Here is a 17,222-nt window from a genome sequence, read left to right on the forward strand (position 1 = left end):
TTGGTCTTCACAAAAGGCGTAAAGAAAAGCCCAGTGGGAATGTGCTTTGGTTTACAGACAGGTTTTGAAAGATGAGGTATCCCTAAAATTCTGTGAAGAACAAAATGAAACTGGCTCACAGTAGAGCAGTCCCCCCAACTTTTTCCAAATAAATAAAGGTATTAATTCACCACTTTAGACCAATTATAAAACCAGAAATCAGAATTTGGATTGCACTGAATAGGCATTCTTTTTGCTTTTATATAGATGGTTTCTTTCTTTTAAATTTTATTTTAATCATAGGAGTTTATGCACCTCTTTAAAAAGGCAAAAGATACTATAAAGTTTTTACTGGAAAACAGCAAGTTCCCTGCTCCATTCTTTTTTTTTTTATTTTTATTTTTTGAGACTGAGTCTGGCTCTGTCGCCCAGGCTGGAGTGCGGTGGCCGGATCTCAGCTCACTGCAAGCTCCGCCTCCCGGGTTCACGCCATTCTCCTGCCTCAGCCTCCCGAGTAGCTGGGACCACAGGCGCCCGCCACTTCGCCCGGCTAGTTTTTGTATTTTTTAGTAGAGACGGGGTTTCACCGTGTTAGCCAGGATGGTCTCGATCTCCTGACCTCGTGATCCGCCCGTCTCGGCCTCCCAAAGTGCTGGGATTACAGGCTTGAGCCACCGCGCCCGGCCCCCTGCTCCATTCTTATTCCTGATTCCCATCTTCAAGGCAACTGCTTTAATAACTTTGGCTGTTTATTCTGGTATTTTCATGTTTCTAGATATGTTCCTTATTTTATACCATCAGTTTTCTTTTTTTAGTTTTAGGTAGTTTTGTTTTGTTTTGTTTTGTTTTTGAGACAGAATCTTGCTCTGTCACCCAGGCTGGAGTATAGTGACACCATCTTGGCTCACTGCAATCTCTGCCTCCTGGGTTCAAGCAATTCTCCTGCCTCAGCCTCCCGAGTAGCTTGGAATGCAGGTGCCACCACCACCATGCCCAGCTAATTTTTGTATTTTTAGTAGAGACGGAGTTTCACCATGTTGGCCAGGCTCGTCTCCAACTCCTGACCTCAAGTGATCTGCCCGTCTCAGCCTCCGAAAGTGCTGGGATTACAGACGTGAGCCACCACGCCCAGCCTAGTTTTAGGTATTTTCGAATTTCCTACCTAGAAGATGATTCAGCTTTATTTTTTATTAAAAATTCTTTTAAAATTAGAGACAGTCTCACTCTGTTGCTCAGGCTGGAGTGCAGTGGCATAATCATAGCTCACTGTAGCCTCAAACTCCTGGACTCAGCTGATCCTCCCACCTCACCCTCCTGAGTAGCTGGAACTACAGGTGCATGCCACCATGCCCAGCTAATTTTTTTTTTAAATTTTCTGTAGAGATGGGGTCTTGCTATGTTGCCCAGTCAGGTCTTGAATTCCTGGGCTCAAGCAATTCTCCCTCCTTCGCCTCCCAAAATATTTGGATTACAGGCATGGACTGTGATGCCCAGTCCAGTGGTTTGGCTTTTAAAATTGGTATTCATCATCCCCATTCCCATGACACAAGCCCCTTCCTTTCTTTAGTCTTCCAATATATTACATGAACCTTTTTGGTTAAACCATTGTTCCATGTTTACATTATTATGATTACGTAAATATCCATAGTTGGGTCACATGGTTATAAGAATTTTATATATATATATATATATATATTTTTTTTTTTTTTGAGACAGAGTTTCGCTCTTTTTTGCCCAGGCTGGAGTGCAGCGGCGCGATCTCAGCTCACCACAACCTCCGCCTCCTGGGTTCAAGCGATTCTCCTGCCTCAGCCTCCCGAGTAGCTGGGATTACAGGCATGTGCCACCATGCCTGGCTAATTTTGTATTTTTAGTAGAGACGGGGTTTCTCCGTGTTGGTCAGGCTGGTCTTGAACTGCCGACCTCAAGTGATCCACCCGCCTCGGCCTCCCAAAGTGCTGGGATTACAGGCGTGAGCACCACGCCTGGCCTAGTGTATTTTTTAGATGGTCAGATTATCAAGTATTAAACTTAATGTGGACTTTTCAAACTCCTTTGTATATGAATATACTCTTAATATGTTATGCCTCTTCTTAAGTACAGTAGTGACTCTTCTATGCACCATTACTACGGTAAAAAAGGAATTAGGCTTCTTCAATGAACATGGTAAAGGGTACAAAACTTTAGAATTCTAATATTACTCCTAAAGGGAAAAATCTATGGGAAAAGAAATTATAAATTTTAGTAGAAACCGAAGAGGTCATTCTAAAGTATTAAAATAAGCTAAGCCCAGATGTCTTCTAAAGATAGAAATATTTGATTGTAATAATTCTTTCTAGTTGTATGAATCTTAGTAATATTTCTATCATTTAATAGTAAATCTTCAGAGACCGAATTGGCACATGAGGACAAGTTGTGGACTGCAGTCGTTTATTCAATAATGATTTACCAGACGAGTAAGCTAACGTCACTGAAATTGTTAGAGAAATATATAGATAATATCCTTAAAAGAATAGAAATAAGTTGGTGTTTATTGTATATTGAATGTAGATTTTCCTTGTAATGGTAAAATTAATGGAGGATCTTGTCACAACAAATTTATAAAGTAAGTCACAAATTAGATGTGTTAAATTTGGTTATTAAGAGTTTCGACTAGGAGACAAATGAAATTTCCTGACAAATATAACTCTCTTGTAAATATTATCTAGTTAAAAAAAAAGTTGCTGGATTAAGTTATTCAAAACAGGCCATGTAAATTAGAAACATTGCTATATTTAAGAGGGATGGGATGGATAAGTTGTGTAATAGTAAGTAAAATAACATAGTAACATTAAATTGAGCATTTATATGTCCAACTGTTATAAACACTTTATGTACAAATCATTTAATTCTCATAGCATCTTGGAAGGCTGTATATAGCCATGCTTCTGAAATCAGACCAGCTGAATTATAATCCTTATTCTTCTGTGTACTGGCTTTATGACCTTTATTTCACTTCCATGGGCTTTGGTTTATATTTATTTACAAAACAGTATGAGTGATAATAGTACATACTCCATAAACAGTTGAGAGGATAAATGAAATAATTCAGGTAAAGCACTTTAGCACAGTGTCTTTCATAAAATAAGTGCTTCATAAATAATTAGCTACTATTATTTCTATTGCTACTACTGTTACCCTCAAAAACTAAGAGTTAGAGAAGTAATTTGCCTCAGGCCACAACAGTAAGTGGCAGAGCTAAAACACACAAACCTGTCTTAATTCTAAAGTCATGATTTTTATCATTGGTCTCTTTGATACTAGTTCTGACTCTTTTCCGATTTTATTTTTAACATTCAAAGTATTTTTAATTAACGTCAATGAGATATAACTTACACGTAATAAATTGCATCCATTTAAGTGTATAAATGGTTAAATTTTAACTCCAATTATTTTTTATACAAAATTTTATACCCAGGTTATGGTATTTACTCATTTTGTTTAAACTGTTAAAAATCACTATAATTGTTTATAGATCACTTTAGCTTCCAGATATGTCTGTTAGCTCTTTTATAGATGTGAGGTAGATTACGGTATTTTTGAAAAGGATATTTAGGGCCGGGTGCAGCGGCTCATGTCTGTAATTCCAGCACTTTGGGATCCCAAGGCGGGCGGATCACAAGGTCAGGAGTTTGAGACCAGCCTGCCTGGTGAAACTCCATCTCTACTAAACAAAATACAAAAAGTTAGCCGGGCATCGTGGCGCACACCTGCAGTCCCAGCTACTCGGGAGGCTGAGGCGGGAGAATTGTTTGAACCCGGCATGCAGAGGTTGCAGTGAGCCGAGATTACGCCACTGCACTCCAGCCTGGGCGACAGAGCAAGCCTCTGTCTCAGAAAAAAAAAAAAAAAAAGGAAATTTAGGATGAAATAACTAATCAATATTGACAGTACGAGCAGTAATAAGGCTTATTCTAAACTTGCCTTACATTACTGTACTGTAATTGTAATCATGGGGAAAAAACCCTAGCATCTCTTCATTTTCTGTTTTTTAGAGCCCTTCAACATCTGCTAGTATCTCTGTAAAAATATTCACATTATTACATTTCTATAGTCATTTGTCTCTTTTTCATTAAATGAATTATGATAAAGAGTTGATAGAAAATAGTGGCCTTGGCCAGGCGCGGTGGCTCACGCCTGTAATCTCAACACTTTGGGAGGCTGAGGCGGGAGGATCATGAGGTCAAGAGATCAAGACCAACTTGGCCAACATGGTGAAACCCAGTCTCTACTTAAAATACAAAAATTAGCTGGGTGTGGTGGCACGCACCTGTAGTCCCAGCTACGCAGGAGGCTGAGGTAGGAGAATCACTTGAACCTGGGAGGCAGAAGTTGTAGTCAGCCGAAATGGTGCTACTGCACTCCAGCCTGGCAAAAGAGGGAGACTCCATCTCAAAAAACAAAAGAAAGAAAGAAAAAAAAAAAGTAGCCATCTTGATTTTTTGTTTGTTTGTTTGTTTGTTTTGAGGGCTCTTGTTGCGCAGGCTGGAGTGCAATGGCGTGATCTCGTCTCACTGCAACCTCCACCTCCCTGGTTTAAGCGATTCTCCAGCCTCAGCCTCCTGAGTAGCTGGAATTACAGGTGCGCGCCTCCATGCCCAGCTAATTTTTGTATTTTTAGTAGAGATGGGGTTTCATCATGTTGGCCAGGCCAGTCTCGAACGCCTGACCTCAGGGGATCTGCCTACAGTCGCACTGCAGTACCCACCCAGCCCAATTGCTGCAGATTCCTTCCCTACCTCCCCTGCCCTCCCCGCTTCCCCTTGCTCACTCCTGTGCTGTGCATCCTGCTCTGATCGCCCCCCAACCCCGCTGACCACCGAAATACGGGAAATGCAAGGACACATCAAGTGGCAAAAATACTAGATTTACAAGAGGAAAGAGGTGCACTGTTCAAAATGGAGATTGCATTGTTGCAGTTTGCAGCCCACACTCGCTCGATCTCTCTCCCCCACCAACCAACCCCTTCTTCTTCCTCTTCAAAAACTGTGTGCAGTACAGTGTCTCCACCGGGCAGGATAGAAACTTTGGCAAACACATATCCATTGCATTCATTTTTCTCTCCTTGTTTTGCTGTGATTTTCTGGAATGAAAGAAGCCTCTTGTTTTGCAAACCTCTGTGCATTTCTAATGAGGTTTCTTTCAGATTTTTATTGTATATCTATTCCTTAAAAAGGAATTAAGGATTTGGACAGATTGTGGCACACAAACACACACAAAAACATGCCTTTTTTCCCTAGCTGTGGTTTTTAAATTGTGTTAAGGAAACGGATCATTTGGGTTAGTAGGGGAACCTTATCTGGTCCTGTGTGTTCGTTTTTATTCTTCGAGTGCTAATGGGCCCGTGCAACAGCTGCTGGTAAATGGCTGATTAAAAAGCAAAGCAAAAAGCCAAACAAGACCCAACCAAATTTGGTAATTTATCCGATTCAAAATTGTTTTGGTTAAATCAAAAATAAAAGTATAAGACCGCAGGAACAGGCGTCTTAACTCATTTGATCGCTTTGCCTTGCTTGGGAAATGCAGTTTCGTGTCACCTGTTGTAGAAGATGTGTAGTTGATCATCTAGACATAATTGCCAAAGATGAACTTTTGGACCAACTTCTGTCACACAGCGTCAGTATCAGATTTCTTACACAGCGACTTTTACTTTTCACTCTATTTCTGAGGAAAAAGCCTTCCCAAAATCCGTAATGAATTTCTCCTTGGTAACCCCTCTTCTGTTTTCACACAGAAAAGTTTCTCTAGGCTGGTGCTGAGATGCATTTTGTTAAACACGCCCCGCCCCGCGCCAAGGCTGCTTTGTATTAAATACGTAGTTGCGATGTACTAAATTGTGAAATTAGCATAACCGAAGCAACAACTGGCAAGATTTTTTCTTTATAATTTTGCAAATCTAGATTAGTTAAATTAGAATCTGGTTTTAAAAGCATTTTAAAAATAAAGTTTATGAGGAAATATTTGTGAGGAAATAGGACCCCTTTTTCCTTGAAGTAAGGCATGTCATGTCTTTCTCAGAGAGACTAGGGTAGTACAAGTGGTTAAATTGAATTTTTTTTTTCTTTTTTTTTGAGGCGGAGTCTCGTTCTGTCACCCAGGCTGGAGTGCAGTGGCCGGATCTCAGCTCACTGCAAGCTCCGCCTCCTGGGTTTACGCCATTCTCCTGCCTCAGCCTCCCCAGCAGCTGGGACTACAGGCGCCCGCCACCTCGCCCGGCTAGTTTTTTGTATTTTTTAGTAGAGACGGGGTTTCACCGTGTTAGCCAGGATGGTCTCGATCTCCTGACCTCGTGATCCGCCCGTCTCGGTCTCCCAAAGTGCTGGGATTATAGGCTTGAGCCATTGCGCCCGGCAAATTTGTTTTTTTAAATACATGCTTAAATACTTATTGGAGAAGTAGGGTAATATTATATTAAGCCAAATGTAAACCCACGTAGGCTGTCCTAACATAAACTGAAAAAGGTAATTACTTTTGCCCGGTGGTCAGAATCGTTGCCAGACTTGTCCTGGGAGGCTGGCTGAAGAATGAAGGGAATGAGTCAAGTGTCAGGTGTTTATGTCTTATATGTAGAAAGGACTACATGTAAATTCTTGGCAACTTAATTTTAGTACTTTTTTTTTTTTTGAGGCAGAGTCTTGCTCTGTCACCTAGGCTGGAGTGCAATGGCGGGATCTTGCCTCACTGCAACCTCCACCTCCTGGGCTCAAGCGATTCTCCTGCCTCAGCCTCTTGAGCAGCTTGGATTACAGGTGCCCACCAGCACGCCTTGCTAATTTTTGTATTTTTAGTAGAGATGGGGTTTTACTATGTTGGCCACACTGGTCTGGAACTCCTGACCTCAAGTGATCTGCCCACCTTGGCCTCCCAAAGTGCTGGGATTACAGGTGTGAGCCACCACACCCGGTCCTTAGATGTGTCTTATGCTTTGCATGCAAGTGTGTGTTAGTAATGGACTTCTTTTGTAAAATAATTTTATTATACTAGAAAAGTGTGTGTGTATATATATATATACACACACTTTTATATGTGTGTGTGTGTGTGTGTGTATATATATATTTTTTGGACAGCATCTCTCAGGCTGGAGTGCAGTGGCTCGATTCCAACTCATGGCAACCTCCACCTCCTGGGTCAAGTGATTCTCCTGCTTCAGCCTCCTGAGTAGCTGGGATTACAGGCAGCTGCCACCATACCCAGCTAATTTTTGTATTTTTAGTAGAGACGGGGTTTCACCATGTTGGCCAGGCTGATCTTGAACTCCTTAACTCAGGTGATCCACCCACCTTGGCCCCCTAAAATGCTGGGATTACAGGTGTGAGCCACCACCTAAGGCCAAGTATATTCTTTTGATTTTAAAAATTAAAATAAAATCCAAACCACAATGAGATGCCACTTCACATTCACTAGCATGGGTGTAATTGTTTAAAAAAAATAAAAATAAAAAGTGTTGGAGAGGATTTGGGAAACTGGAGAAAGTAAAACTATGTAGCACTATGGAAAATACTTTGGTGGTTAGTCAAAAAGTTAAACTTAGGCCGGGCGCGGTGGCTCACGCCTGTAATCCCAGCACTTTGGGAGGCCGAGGCGGGCGGATCACAAGGTCAGGAGATCGAGACCATGGTGAAACCCTGTCTCTACTAAAAATACAAAAAATTAGCCGGGCGCGGTGGCGGGCGCCTGTAGTCCCAGCTACTCAGGAGGCTGAGGCAGGAGAATGGCATGAACCCAGGAGGCGGAGCTTGCAGTGAGCCGAGATCGCGCCACTGCACTCCAGCCTGGGCGACAGAGCGAGACTCCGTCTCAAAAAAAAAAAAAAAAAAGTTAAACTTAGAGCTACTATATGACCTAGTAATTCTATTCATACATACATAGTCAAAAGAATTGCAAACATATAATCATGCAGAAATGTATACACATATGTATGCAGCAGCATTATTCTCAATGACCAAAAGGCGGAAACAACCTCCATGTGCATTAACTGATGAATGGGTAATGCAAATGTGATTGATCCATACAACGGATGTATTCTTCAGCCTTGAAAGGAAGGAAATTCTGACACGTTACAACATGGAGAACCCTTGAGGGCGTTATGCTAAGTGAAATAAGCCAGTTACCAAAGGAGAAATACTGTATGATTCCACTCACATGAGGTACTTAGAGTGGTCAGATTCATAGAAACAGAAAGTAGAAGGGTGGTTACCGTGGGGTGGGAGGAGAGAATGGGGAGTTACTGTTTAATAGGTACAGAGTTTCAATTTGGGAAGATGAAAAAGTTCTGGAGATTTGTTGTACAACAATGTGAATGTTCTTAACACTACTGAATTGTACACTTAAAAATGGTTAAAGACAACCAGGTGTGGTAGCTGATGCCTGCAATCCCAGTACTTTGGGAGGCCGAGGTAGGCGGATCACTTGAGTCCATGAGTTTAAGATCAGCCTGGGCAACATAGCGAAATCCTGTCTCTACGAACAATGCAAAAATTAGCTAGGTGTGGTGGTGTGTGCCTGTGGTCCCAGTTACTTGTGAGACTGAGGTAGGAGGATCACCTGAGCCTGGGGAGGTTAAGGCTGCAGTGAGCTGTGATCAGACCACTGCACTCTAGCTGGGAAGACAGAGTGAGACCCTGTCTCAAAAAAAAGGTAGGGGGAGGGGGCAGTGATTAGAGTTTAAATGTTATGTTATGCCTACTTAACTGTTTGAAGTCACACACAAAAGTCTTATTTAGTGAAATTATGTATTTTATGATTTCATTTATATGAAATGTCCCAAATGGGTAAATTCATAGGAAGTAAGTAAATACTTGCCAGGAAATGGGAGAGGAAATGGGGAGTAGGGCCAGTGATTCTGGGGCTTCTTTCTGGGGTGATGAAAATGTTCTGGAATTAAATAGTGGTGATGGCTGTACAGCCTTGTGAATACTATACTAAAACCCACTAAATTCTGCACTTATTTAAAAGGGTGAATTTATGGTGTATAAATTACATCTCAATAAAAATTAATAAAAAGGAGTGGTGTGAGGAATTGGGAAAACATAAACACACACATATATATACACATACATATATGCGCCTTAACCTTAATCAGTTCCCTTGTTCCCTTTCTGCAACAAAGTTATACCCAACTGATACTATAAGGTATATAGTCCAGATCTATCTGTCTCTCTCTCTCTATATATATATATACACACACACACACACACACATATATATATGTATATCTGTATCTTTCCAGAAAAATATGCAAAATGGCTTGGTGAATTTTCTTTTTAATTTTAACACTTCAACTTTTTTTTTGGCCAGTCATGGTGACTCACACCTATAATCCCAGCACTTTGGGAGGCCGAGGTGGTGGATCACTATAACCCAGGAATTCAAGACCAGCCTGGGCAACATATTGAGACCCCTTCTTTACAAAAAATACAAAAATTCACCAGGCTTGGTGGCACGTGCCTGTAGTTCCAGCTACTTGAGAAGCTGAGGCAGGAGGATCGCTTGAGCCTGGGAGGCAGAGGTTGCAGTGAGCCGAGATTGCACCACTGCACTCCAGCCTGGGTGAGAGTCAAACCTTGTTTCAAAAAAAAAAAAAAAAAATCTAGCCTCGCAGTGGCTTATTCCTGTAATCCCAACCCTTCTGGAGGCCTTTAAGGCAGGAGGATGCCTTGAGCCCGGGAGTTTGAGGCTGCAGTGAGCTATGATTCTGCCATTGCACTCCAGCTTGGGAGACAGAAAGAGACCTTGTCACAAATATACATTTTTTTCTTTGCTTTCTTCCTTTTTTTTTTTTTTTTTTTTAAAGACAGGGTCTCACTCTTTTCACCCTGTCACCCCCCAGGTTGGAGTGTAACGGCTCAACATCAGCTCACTGCAACCTCCCAGGTTCAAGTGATACTCCCAACTCAGCCTACCAAGTAGATAGGACTACAGGTGCACACCACCACACCTGGCTAATTTTTGTGTATTTTTTGTAGAGATGGGGGTTTTGTCAGGTTGCCCAAACTCCTGGGCTCAAGCGATCCACCCAGCTCAGCCTCCCAAAGTGCTGGGATTACAGGTGTGAGCCATTGCGCCCGGCCAGTTTTTTCCTTTTACTGTGTCTGTGGTTCAACAATTTCCTTTTTTCCTCGTTCTCTATGGACTTTCTACTTCATTTGGACTCTGCTTAGATTGGCCTAGTTTTCTCTTTAGTCAAATCTTCAGGAACCAATTTATTAAAATTAAAAATGATCTAACAAGCTTTATTTTTATTATTGTTAAAAACCCTCATTTTGAGTAACACAACCACAAAGTAAAGAATGTTATCATTGATTTAACCAGTAAAAAAACAATACTTAATAATAAAATTTAAAAAACATGGCTCCAGGCCATCTGGATGCCTTAACTTGGGCTCAGGGGCCTGACACTGATGAGTCTTCTTTATCCTCCTCTGATGCCCTTTTGTAGGAATGAATCCGTGATGAGTCTTCTTTATCCTCCTCTGATGCCCTTTTGTGGGAATGAATCTGTTTTGGAAGAAAACACAATTAAGGTTATCCATCACAACAACCACTATCTCCAAATCGGTATTCATTCCTTTTATTCATTTTAAGTCTCATCTACCTGATGAGATAAGATTTTTGAAGACAGGAATTGTATGCTGTTCAACAGAGCTTTGATTCTTCCACAGTTCAGTCATCCTTGCTATCTTGCAGGGGACTGGTTCTAGGATACCGCCCCCACACCATACCAGAATCTGTGGATGCTCAATCCCTTACATATAATGGTGCAGTATTTGCATATAACCAACATACATCCCCCCATATACTTTATTTACTTACTTGGGGACAGGATCGTCTTCTGTCACTTAGGCTGGAGTGCAGTGTCACAATCACAGCTCACTGCAGCCTCAACCTCCTGGGCTCCAATGATCCTCCCACCTCAGTCTCTTGGGTAGCTGGCACTACAGGTGCATACCACCACACCCGGCTATTTTTTTTATTTTTATTAAAGACAAGGTCTCACTATGCTGCCCAGGTTGGCCTCCCAAAGTGTTGGGACTACAAGTGTCAGTCAACATGCCCGGTCCCACGTACTTTGGGTCATCACTAATAAAACGTATAGCTATTGTACAATGGCAACAGTTGTTATACTGTACTTTCTATTTGTATTTTTATTGTTTCTTTTTTCAAATATTCACCTTATCTAGTTGAATCTGAAGATGTGGACCTGCTGATGAAGAGGGCTAACTGTATCTAACTTAGGGTCTTGCATGTAGCTGACACTTAATGCATTTTATTGACTGTTTTAGCTAACATTCAATGGACAATTCCTAATAAAAAACTCTTAAAAGTATGAAAAAAAGGAAACCTGCTCTAAAGTGGCAGGAAAACCAGCCTGGGCAACATAGTGAGACCTTGTGTCTACAAAAAAAGTTTTAAAATTTCACTGCCTGCCTGTAGTCCCAGCCACTCTGGAAGCTGAGGCAGGAGGATCCCCTAAGCCCAGGAGTTTGAGGTTACAGTTAGCTAGATTACACCATTGCCCTCCAGTCTGGGTGACAACAAGGCCCTGAGAAAGAAAAAAAGAGAAAGGAAAGGAAGGAAAGAGTGTAAGTATTTAAAAGGAAGAGGCAAAACTATCATTATTTGCATATAAAACAATAAATGTTAGCAAAAGAAGCCTAAGAGAATCAACTAAGATTTTACTGGAAGTAATATGAGAATTCAGTACAGTGACTAGAAACAAATTCAAGAGAACAGCACACAGAAGTCAAATACTTGTCAGATGTACCACCAATAACTAATTAGAAAATGGAAATAAGTACCATTTACAATGGCAATACAAATGTATGAAGTATTTAGGAAGAAAAATACAAAGATCTGTTACGTAACAAAAGACGTGTAAGATCTGTATGATGGAAACCCTAAAACTCTTCTGAAAGACATTAACAAGAAATGAATAAATGACATGAAATACCATGTTCCCAGAATGTTGTACAGATGTCAGTTCTCAAATTAATCTACAAATTTAAGGTAATCCTATTCAAATTCCAAGATAGTTTTTGGTGGTAGCTGTTTTTAAGACAGGGTCTCGCTCTGTTGTCCAGGCTAGAGTGCAGTGGTATGACCACAGCACACTTCATCCTCAACCTCCCAGGCTCAAGCAATCCTCCCACTTCAGCCTCTGAAGTCTCTCATATGGTGTCCAAGAAATGGGGACAAATCTCACAAAGGGACTAGGCTCAGGAGGGCTGGGATATTCAGGGAAGGTGGTTTTTTGGTTTTGTTTTGTTTTTGTTTTTTTGTTTGTTTGTTTGGTTGGTTTTTTTTTGAGACAGAGTCTCGCTCTGTCCCCCAGGCTGGAGTGCAGTGGCCAGATCTCAGCTCACTGCAAGCTCTGCCTCCCGGGTTCACGCCATTCTCCTGCCTCAGCCTCCCGAGTAGCTGGGACTACAGGCGCCCGCCACCTCGCCCGGCTAGTTTTTTTTTTTTTGTATTTTTTAGTAGAGACGGGGTTTCACCATGTTAGCCAGGATGGTCTCGATCTCCTGACCTCGTGATCCGCCCGTCTCGGCCTCCCAAAGTGCTGGGATTACAGGCTTGAGCCACCGCGCCCGGCCTGTTTTTGTTTTTTGAGGCAGAGTCTTGCTTTGTCACCAAAGCTCGAGTGCAGTGGCCCGATCTTGGCTCGCTGCATGCTCTGCCTCCCAGGTTCACACCATTCTCCTGCCTCAGCCTCAGGAGTAGCTGGGACTACATGCGCCTGCCACCACGCACAGCTAATTTTTTATATTTTTAGTAGAGACAGGGTTTCACTGTGTTAGCCAGGATGGTCTCGATCTCCTGACCTCATGATCTGCCGCCTCAGCCTCATGAAAGTGCTGGGATTACAAGCGTGAGCCACCGCGCCAGGCCTATTCAGGGAAGGTTTCAAGCAGAAAGATGAACTTGAGTTGGCTTTGGAGAGATTCATGGGACTCCCACAGGCAGAGTGAAATAAGGGCATTTTAGATGGACAAACACACAGACAAGAGCAGAAATGCGGATGGTGTGACTGAGGTATGGTAAGTTGAAGCTCTGGCTGGAATGGAGGGCTGCCACAATAATGGAAATGGTAAATGAGGCAAATAAGGTTGGATTGGGAGCATGGCGTCAAGGTTACCAGCTTATTAAATCACTCTTCCAATATGCTAGCAGTGGCCTGTTGGGAAAAGTAATACATGATTGTAATCGAACAAAAGGCAAACAGAGGCAAGCTCCAGGAATGGGCACTGTGAACAGGACTTGCCCCAGAGTAGCCAGATGTAGGCTTTAGATATGTTGATGCAGGTTGAGCATCTCTGATCCGAGGGGAAATGTCTCACATGGTGTCCAAGAAATGGTGACACATCTCACAGAGGGCCTAGGCTCAGGAGGGCTCGAGTATGAGACATTCCCCCTCCCCTGAGAACTTAAAAATGTGGCCAACAATTTTTTTTTAAAAATGGCTACTCTGTAGCGCTTTAACTGGACCTATTTAGACAACACCTTACACACTGGAGAAGGACGATACTGTGTGAACCTAATAAGTCTACAAGACAATACTTCTCTCTATTGGCGTCTCCTTCCTCTCCAGGGTGATGACAACTCCGTGAGATGGAGATTATACGTCTCTCATCATTTCAGCAACAAGGAAATAAATGAGTGGCAGAGTAAGTGGTGACTTGGTGAGTACATCTAATTGTTGACATCGTTTTACGTGGGAGAAATTTTGCTATTATATCAACTTCTTAAAATAGTCTAATGGGATTAACTTGGTTTCATTTCACAGAGATCTCCTGGAAGCGAGGATCCTTTAAAATCCTGGAATATACACTGCAGTAAAAGAACAAAGTATACCTCAGCCTTAAAGGACTGAAAAAGAATGTCAAGTAGCAGCAGGTGGGAAAGTGGCTTTGGTTTTCAGTTTGTGGGCTCTGAATCCACACAAAGACAGGACTGCATTCTGAAAACCTGAATTAATTATTATTCTTACCTCAATGAGACAAAAAATTATGATCAAAATTGTTAGTATTACAGTCACAGATATTGCCAAGATGAGTTTGTTGTTATAGCCATATCCTGGAACATCTTTCATGAGCTAAAAAAAAAAAAAAAAAAAAAAAAGGAAAAAAAAAATAAAAAAAAAAAAAAGAGAATGGAAGCTAACTTCTCAAAACCCCAGTATTCCAGGTAAGTAGCTTACAGGTTCTTTTTTATTTTTTTTTGAGACAGAGTCTCACTCTGTCACCCAGGCTGGAGTGCAGTGGTGTGATCACAGTTCACTACAGACTCGACCTCCCTGGGCTCAGGTGATCCTCCCACTTCAGCCTCTTGAGTAGCTGGGACTACAGGCATGTGTCATCACCCCCGCTAATTTTTTTTATTTTTGTGGAGACAGGGTTTCACTATGTTGGCCAAGCTGGTCTCAAACTCCTGACCTCAAGTGATCCACCCACCTTGGCCTCCCAAAGTGCTGGGATTACAGGCGTGAGCTACCACCGCTGGTCTACAGTTCACCTTGTGCACTAATCTATTTCACCCTCTACATGAGCAAAGTGGGAGATCACTGTCATGGCCAAAGTTACATGACCAGGACAAGCTATGGCCTGGGAGTCCCAGGTTCTCCTGTGTGGGCACTTTCCTGGAATACACTAAATGATGGGAAATCTGGGTCTCATGTTTCTGTGAGGTCCTCACCTCACTCAACTTCTGCTCTTTCTGTTCACTCTGGGCTTCCATGCTCTCATTAATATAGTTCTCAGTTTTCCATTGGTCCGTATCCCATTCTGCCTTGGACGCCTTTACTTCCTGCTGCTCACTGAGAAGCTTCATCAGGAGGCCTGTCCTGGAGATGAGCTTGGCACAGGTCAGTTGCACACGGGTTTCAGAGCAGTCCATCTTTAAGGTCCGGATAACATGAGAAATAAACCTTCTCACATCCTCGCTGGGGATGAGGGACCGTAGCTGCTCGGTTAGCTGAATTTCAAACTGATCACCTGGGGATGAGAGCAACTGGTAATTGAAGCTTTTGGGCTCGGGGGACAGGTCAGTGCCCACGTTGTTGTATTCCCATTGTGTCTGATTAGTTCGTTTAACAGCTGGCCCTAAGTTGAACGCAGTCCCAGCGGAATCTGCCTCAGGAGGAGGATTGTAGGTTGTGTTTTCAGAGATGGTGCCTTCCGGCATAGTAGTGTTTTCCATAAAAATGTTTTCTTTGAAGGCATTTCTTGCAGTTGTGTTCTTTACATTAGTGTTCTCTATAACATGTTCTGAAGGATCAAATAGTTTAGGAAAAGGATTTTCCTTAGGACTCAGGTCTACTAAAGGCAAAAAAGCCCCTTGTGAAGGGGAATTTATGAGGCTGTTCACTGCAGAGAATGGCGGCCTGTTTGCGAGCATCAGTCTATCGAGATAACTTTTCTTTCTCAACTTTTGACTCTTTTTGGCCTTGGGTGTGCTGTGGGCCACACGGGAGCCAGTTTTATGAAAGCGGTAGTTTTTTCTGGAATGTACGATTGGTTTAGCAGCCTTCGTATTCTTAACTCTAGCCTTTGCATTTTCTAAAATGAAAACGGCGTGGGTTAAGTCTTTCGATCTGTCTCTGACCTCAGGTAGGGCTTTTGCAGGGGTGGAGGCAGAAGGCTCGCCCATGGAGAAGGGTTTCAGCACAGAGGAGACTGCCGCCTTACGCTCTTGGGTGAATGAAGGCTTCGCATAGATGGCATTTCCCGCTAACTTCTCGGGCCCCTGCTCTGTGTGAGGCAGTTCCAGCTCCCTTGAGACCGGGCTCCCGAGCCTTTTTTCTTGGGCAGCGCTCTCCACAAATGCCTGCGCACCTTCTTCCCTCCTGGTGCTCTGCTTTCCCACCTCTTTGAAGTGCCTTTTCTGGATGCTTCTTGGGCCCGTGAGGACTCTGTTCACTCTCTGCAGGTTGTTGCCTACACTTTGAATCTTTGCCAGGCTGTTTTCCTGTGGTTGGACAGTTTTTAATTTCTTTTCAAATATTTGGCGTTTAAATTTGTTACCTAGAAGGCTGGTCTGCATAAGCATGGCAGTTTTTTCTTCCCTTTTAACTTCATCGATTTTTTCTTGTATTTCTGTATCTAACATATTTTCCAGCAAGTACAGCTTTCTCAATTTACTTTCGTAAGTTGAGTTGTTGGATGCAGGTTGAAGAGAGGGGCCCTTTGTATTGTTTTTCAAAATACTCAGGGGCCTGTCTCCATCTTGTGCATTAGAAAAGAGCCGTTTCATGAACGGTAACAACATTGATTCCGCATCTAGATTTCCTGCTGAGAAATACGGCAAGATGTAACTTAGTGCACTGATAACCTCACTCTCGTCATTGGTGTCTAGCTGCTCACTCCCAAAGCCTGACAAGTTGATGTCACTGCTGTCTGAGGGCGCCTCCGGCTCAATAGTCAGCTCAGTGCTCGTGTGCTTCTTCCGGGCCTGTAACACCTTCATGAACGCTCCTTCTGGATTCCCTACAGATGCTTCTTCAGCTGTGAAAAAAGAAGAGACTGTTTTGATCATGAAAGATGATGGGACAGCATGCATTAGTCCACAGCTGGACACCCAGTCACACGGAGTAGGAGTCAGCAAACATTCGAGTGCCATTCAGAGAGGAGAAACACACCCAATCCTAAACCTACGAAATGGCAACAACGAAAGGAGAAAAAGACATCTTTTGAAAACATGGCCACCTACTTGGAACATTCCATAGTGTGACACAGAGTAAGTCTGCTTAGGATTATTCCATTGATCCCCAGGGGCCAGTTGCCCAGTGCTCAGTCAAAGCTCAAGGTGGAAGACAAGTGCTACCATGATGACCTGATGTGCTGGCCTCTCTGCAGGCTGCTCCATACCCTGTGCTGTCCTGCCTCAGATGCAGAGAGAGAGCACAAGGCTCCCTCTCTCCTTGTCCTTGGTGTACCTGTGTTCTTGCTACCATCACAGCTGAATGCAATGGAAGGCGGTCCTCTGAGAGGAGCAGGGTGGAGATGCTAATGTGGAGAGCCCCTCCCTTTGCTGATAGATCCTCATCTGGCACACGCTCCACCCACCCACCCCATTCTCTGCTCCCACATACTGTAGCTCCATCACAGAAGATGCGACATGGAAAAAACACTGTGTCCACCCTAGTTCTTTTCTTAAATTTGGGCAGGGATTCAGGGTGTAGGTTAAGAGGTTTTTAATTTGCCAGATTGT

General features: G+C 42.8%; 1 protein-coding gene and 1 long non-coding RNA gene across 2 annotated transcripts in view; one reads left to right on the forward strand and one right to left on the reverse strand.

Annotated features, from left to right (window-relative positions):
- Positions 1–10,240: 10,240 nt before the first annotated feature.
- Positions 10,241–17,222, reverse strand: part of LOC112608961 (leucine-rich repeat-containing protein 37A3-like) — a 30,351-nt gene continuing 23,369 nt past the window's right edge. Inside the window, exons 11-13 of the mRNA XM_025361153.1 lie at positions 14,709–16,516; positions 14,005–14,109; positions 10,241–10,514 (exon numbers count right to left, since the gene is read on the reverse strand). Coding sequence (XP_025216938.1) covers positions 10,401–10,514; positions 14,005–14,109; positions 14,709–16,516 — 2,027 coding nt within the window. The 3' untranslated portion in view covers positions 10,241–10,400. The remainder of the gene's footprint in view (positions 10,515–14,004; positions 14,110–14,708; positions 16,517–17,222) is intronic.
- LOC112608964 lies at positions 10,495–13,863 on the forward strand. Its single transcript, XR_003116144.1, has 3 exons — positions 10,495–12,259; positions 12,918–13,696; positions 13,801–13,863. It is a non-coding gene; the product is annotated as an uncharacterized LOC112608964 (long non-coding RNA).

This window comes from Theropithecus gelada, chromosome 16, assembly GCF_003255815.1.
Source record: "Theropithecus gelada isolate Dixy chromosome 16, Tgel_1.0, whole genome shotgun sequence".
Lineage (NCBI taxonomy): Eukaryota > Metazoa > Chordata > Mammalia > Primates > Cercopithecidae > Theropithecus > Theropithecus gelada.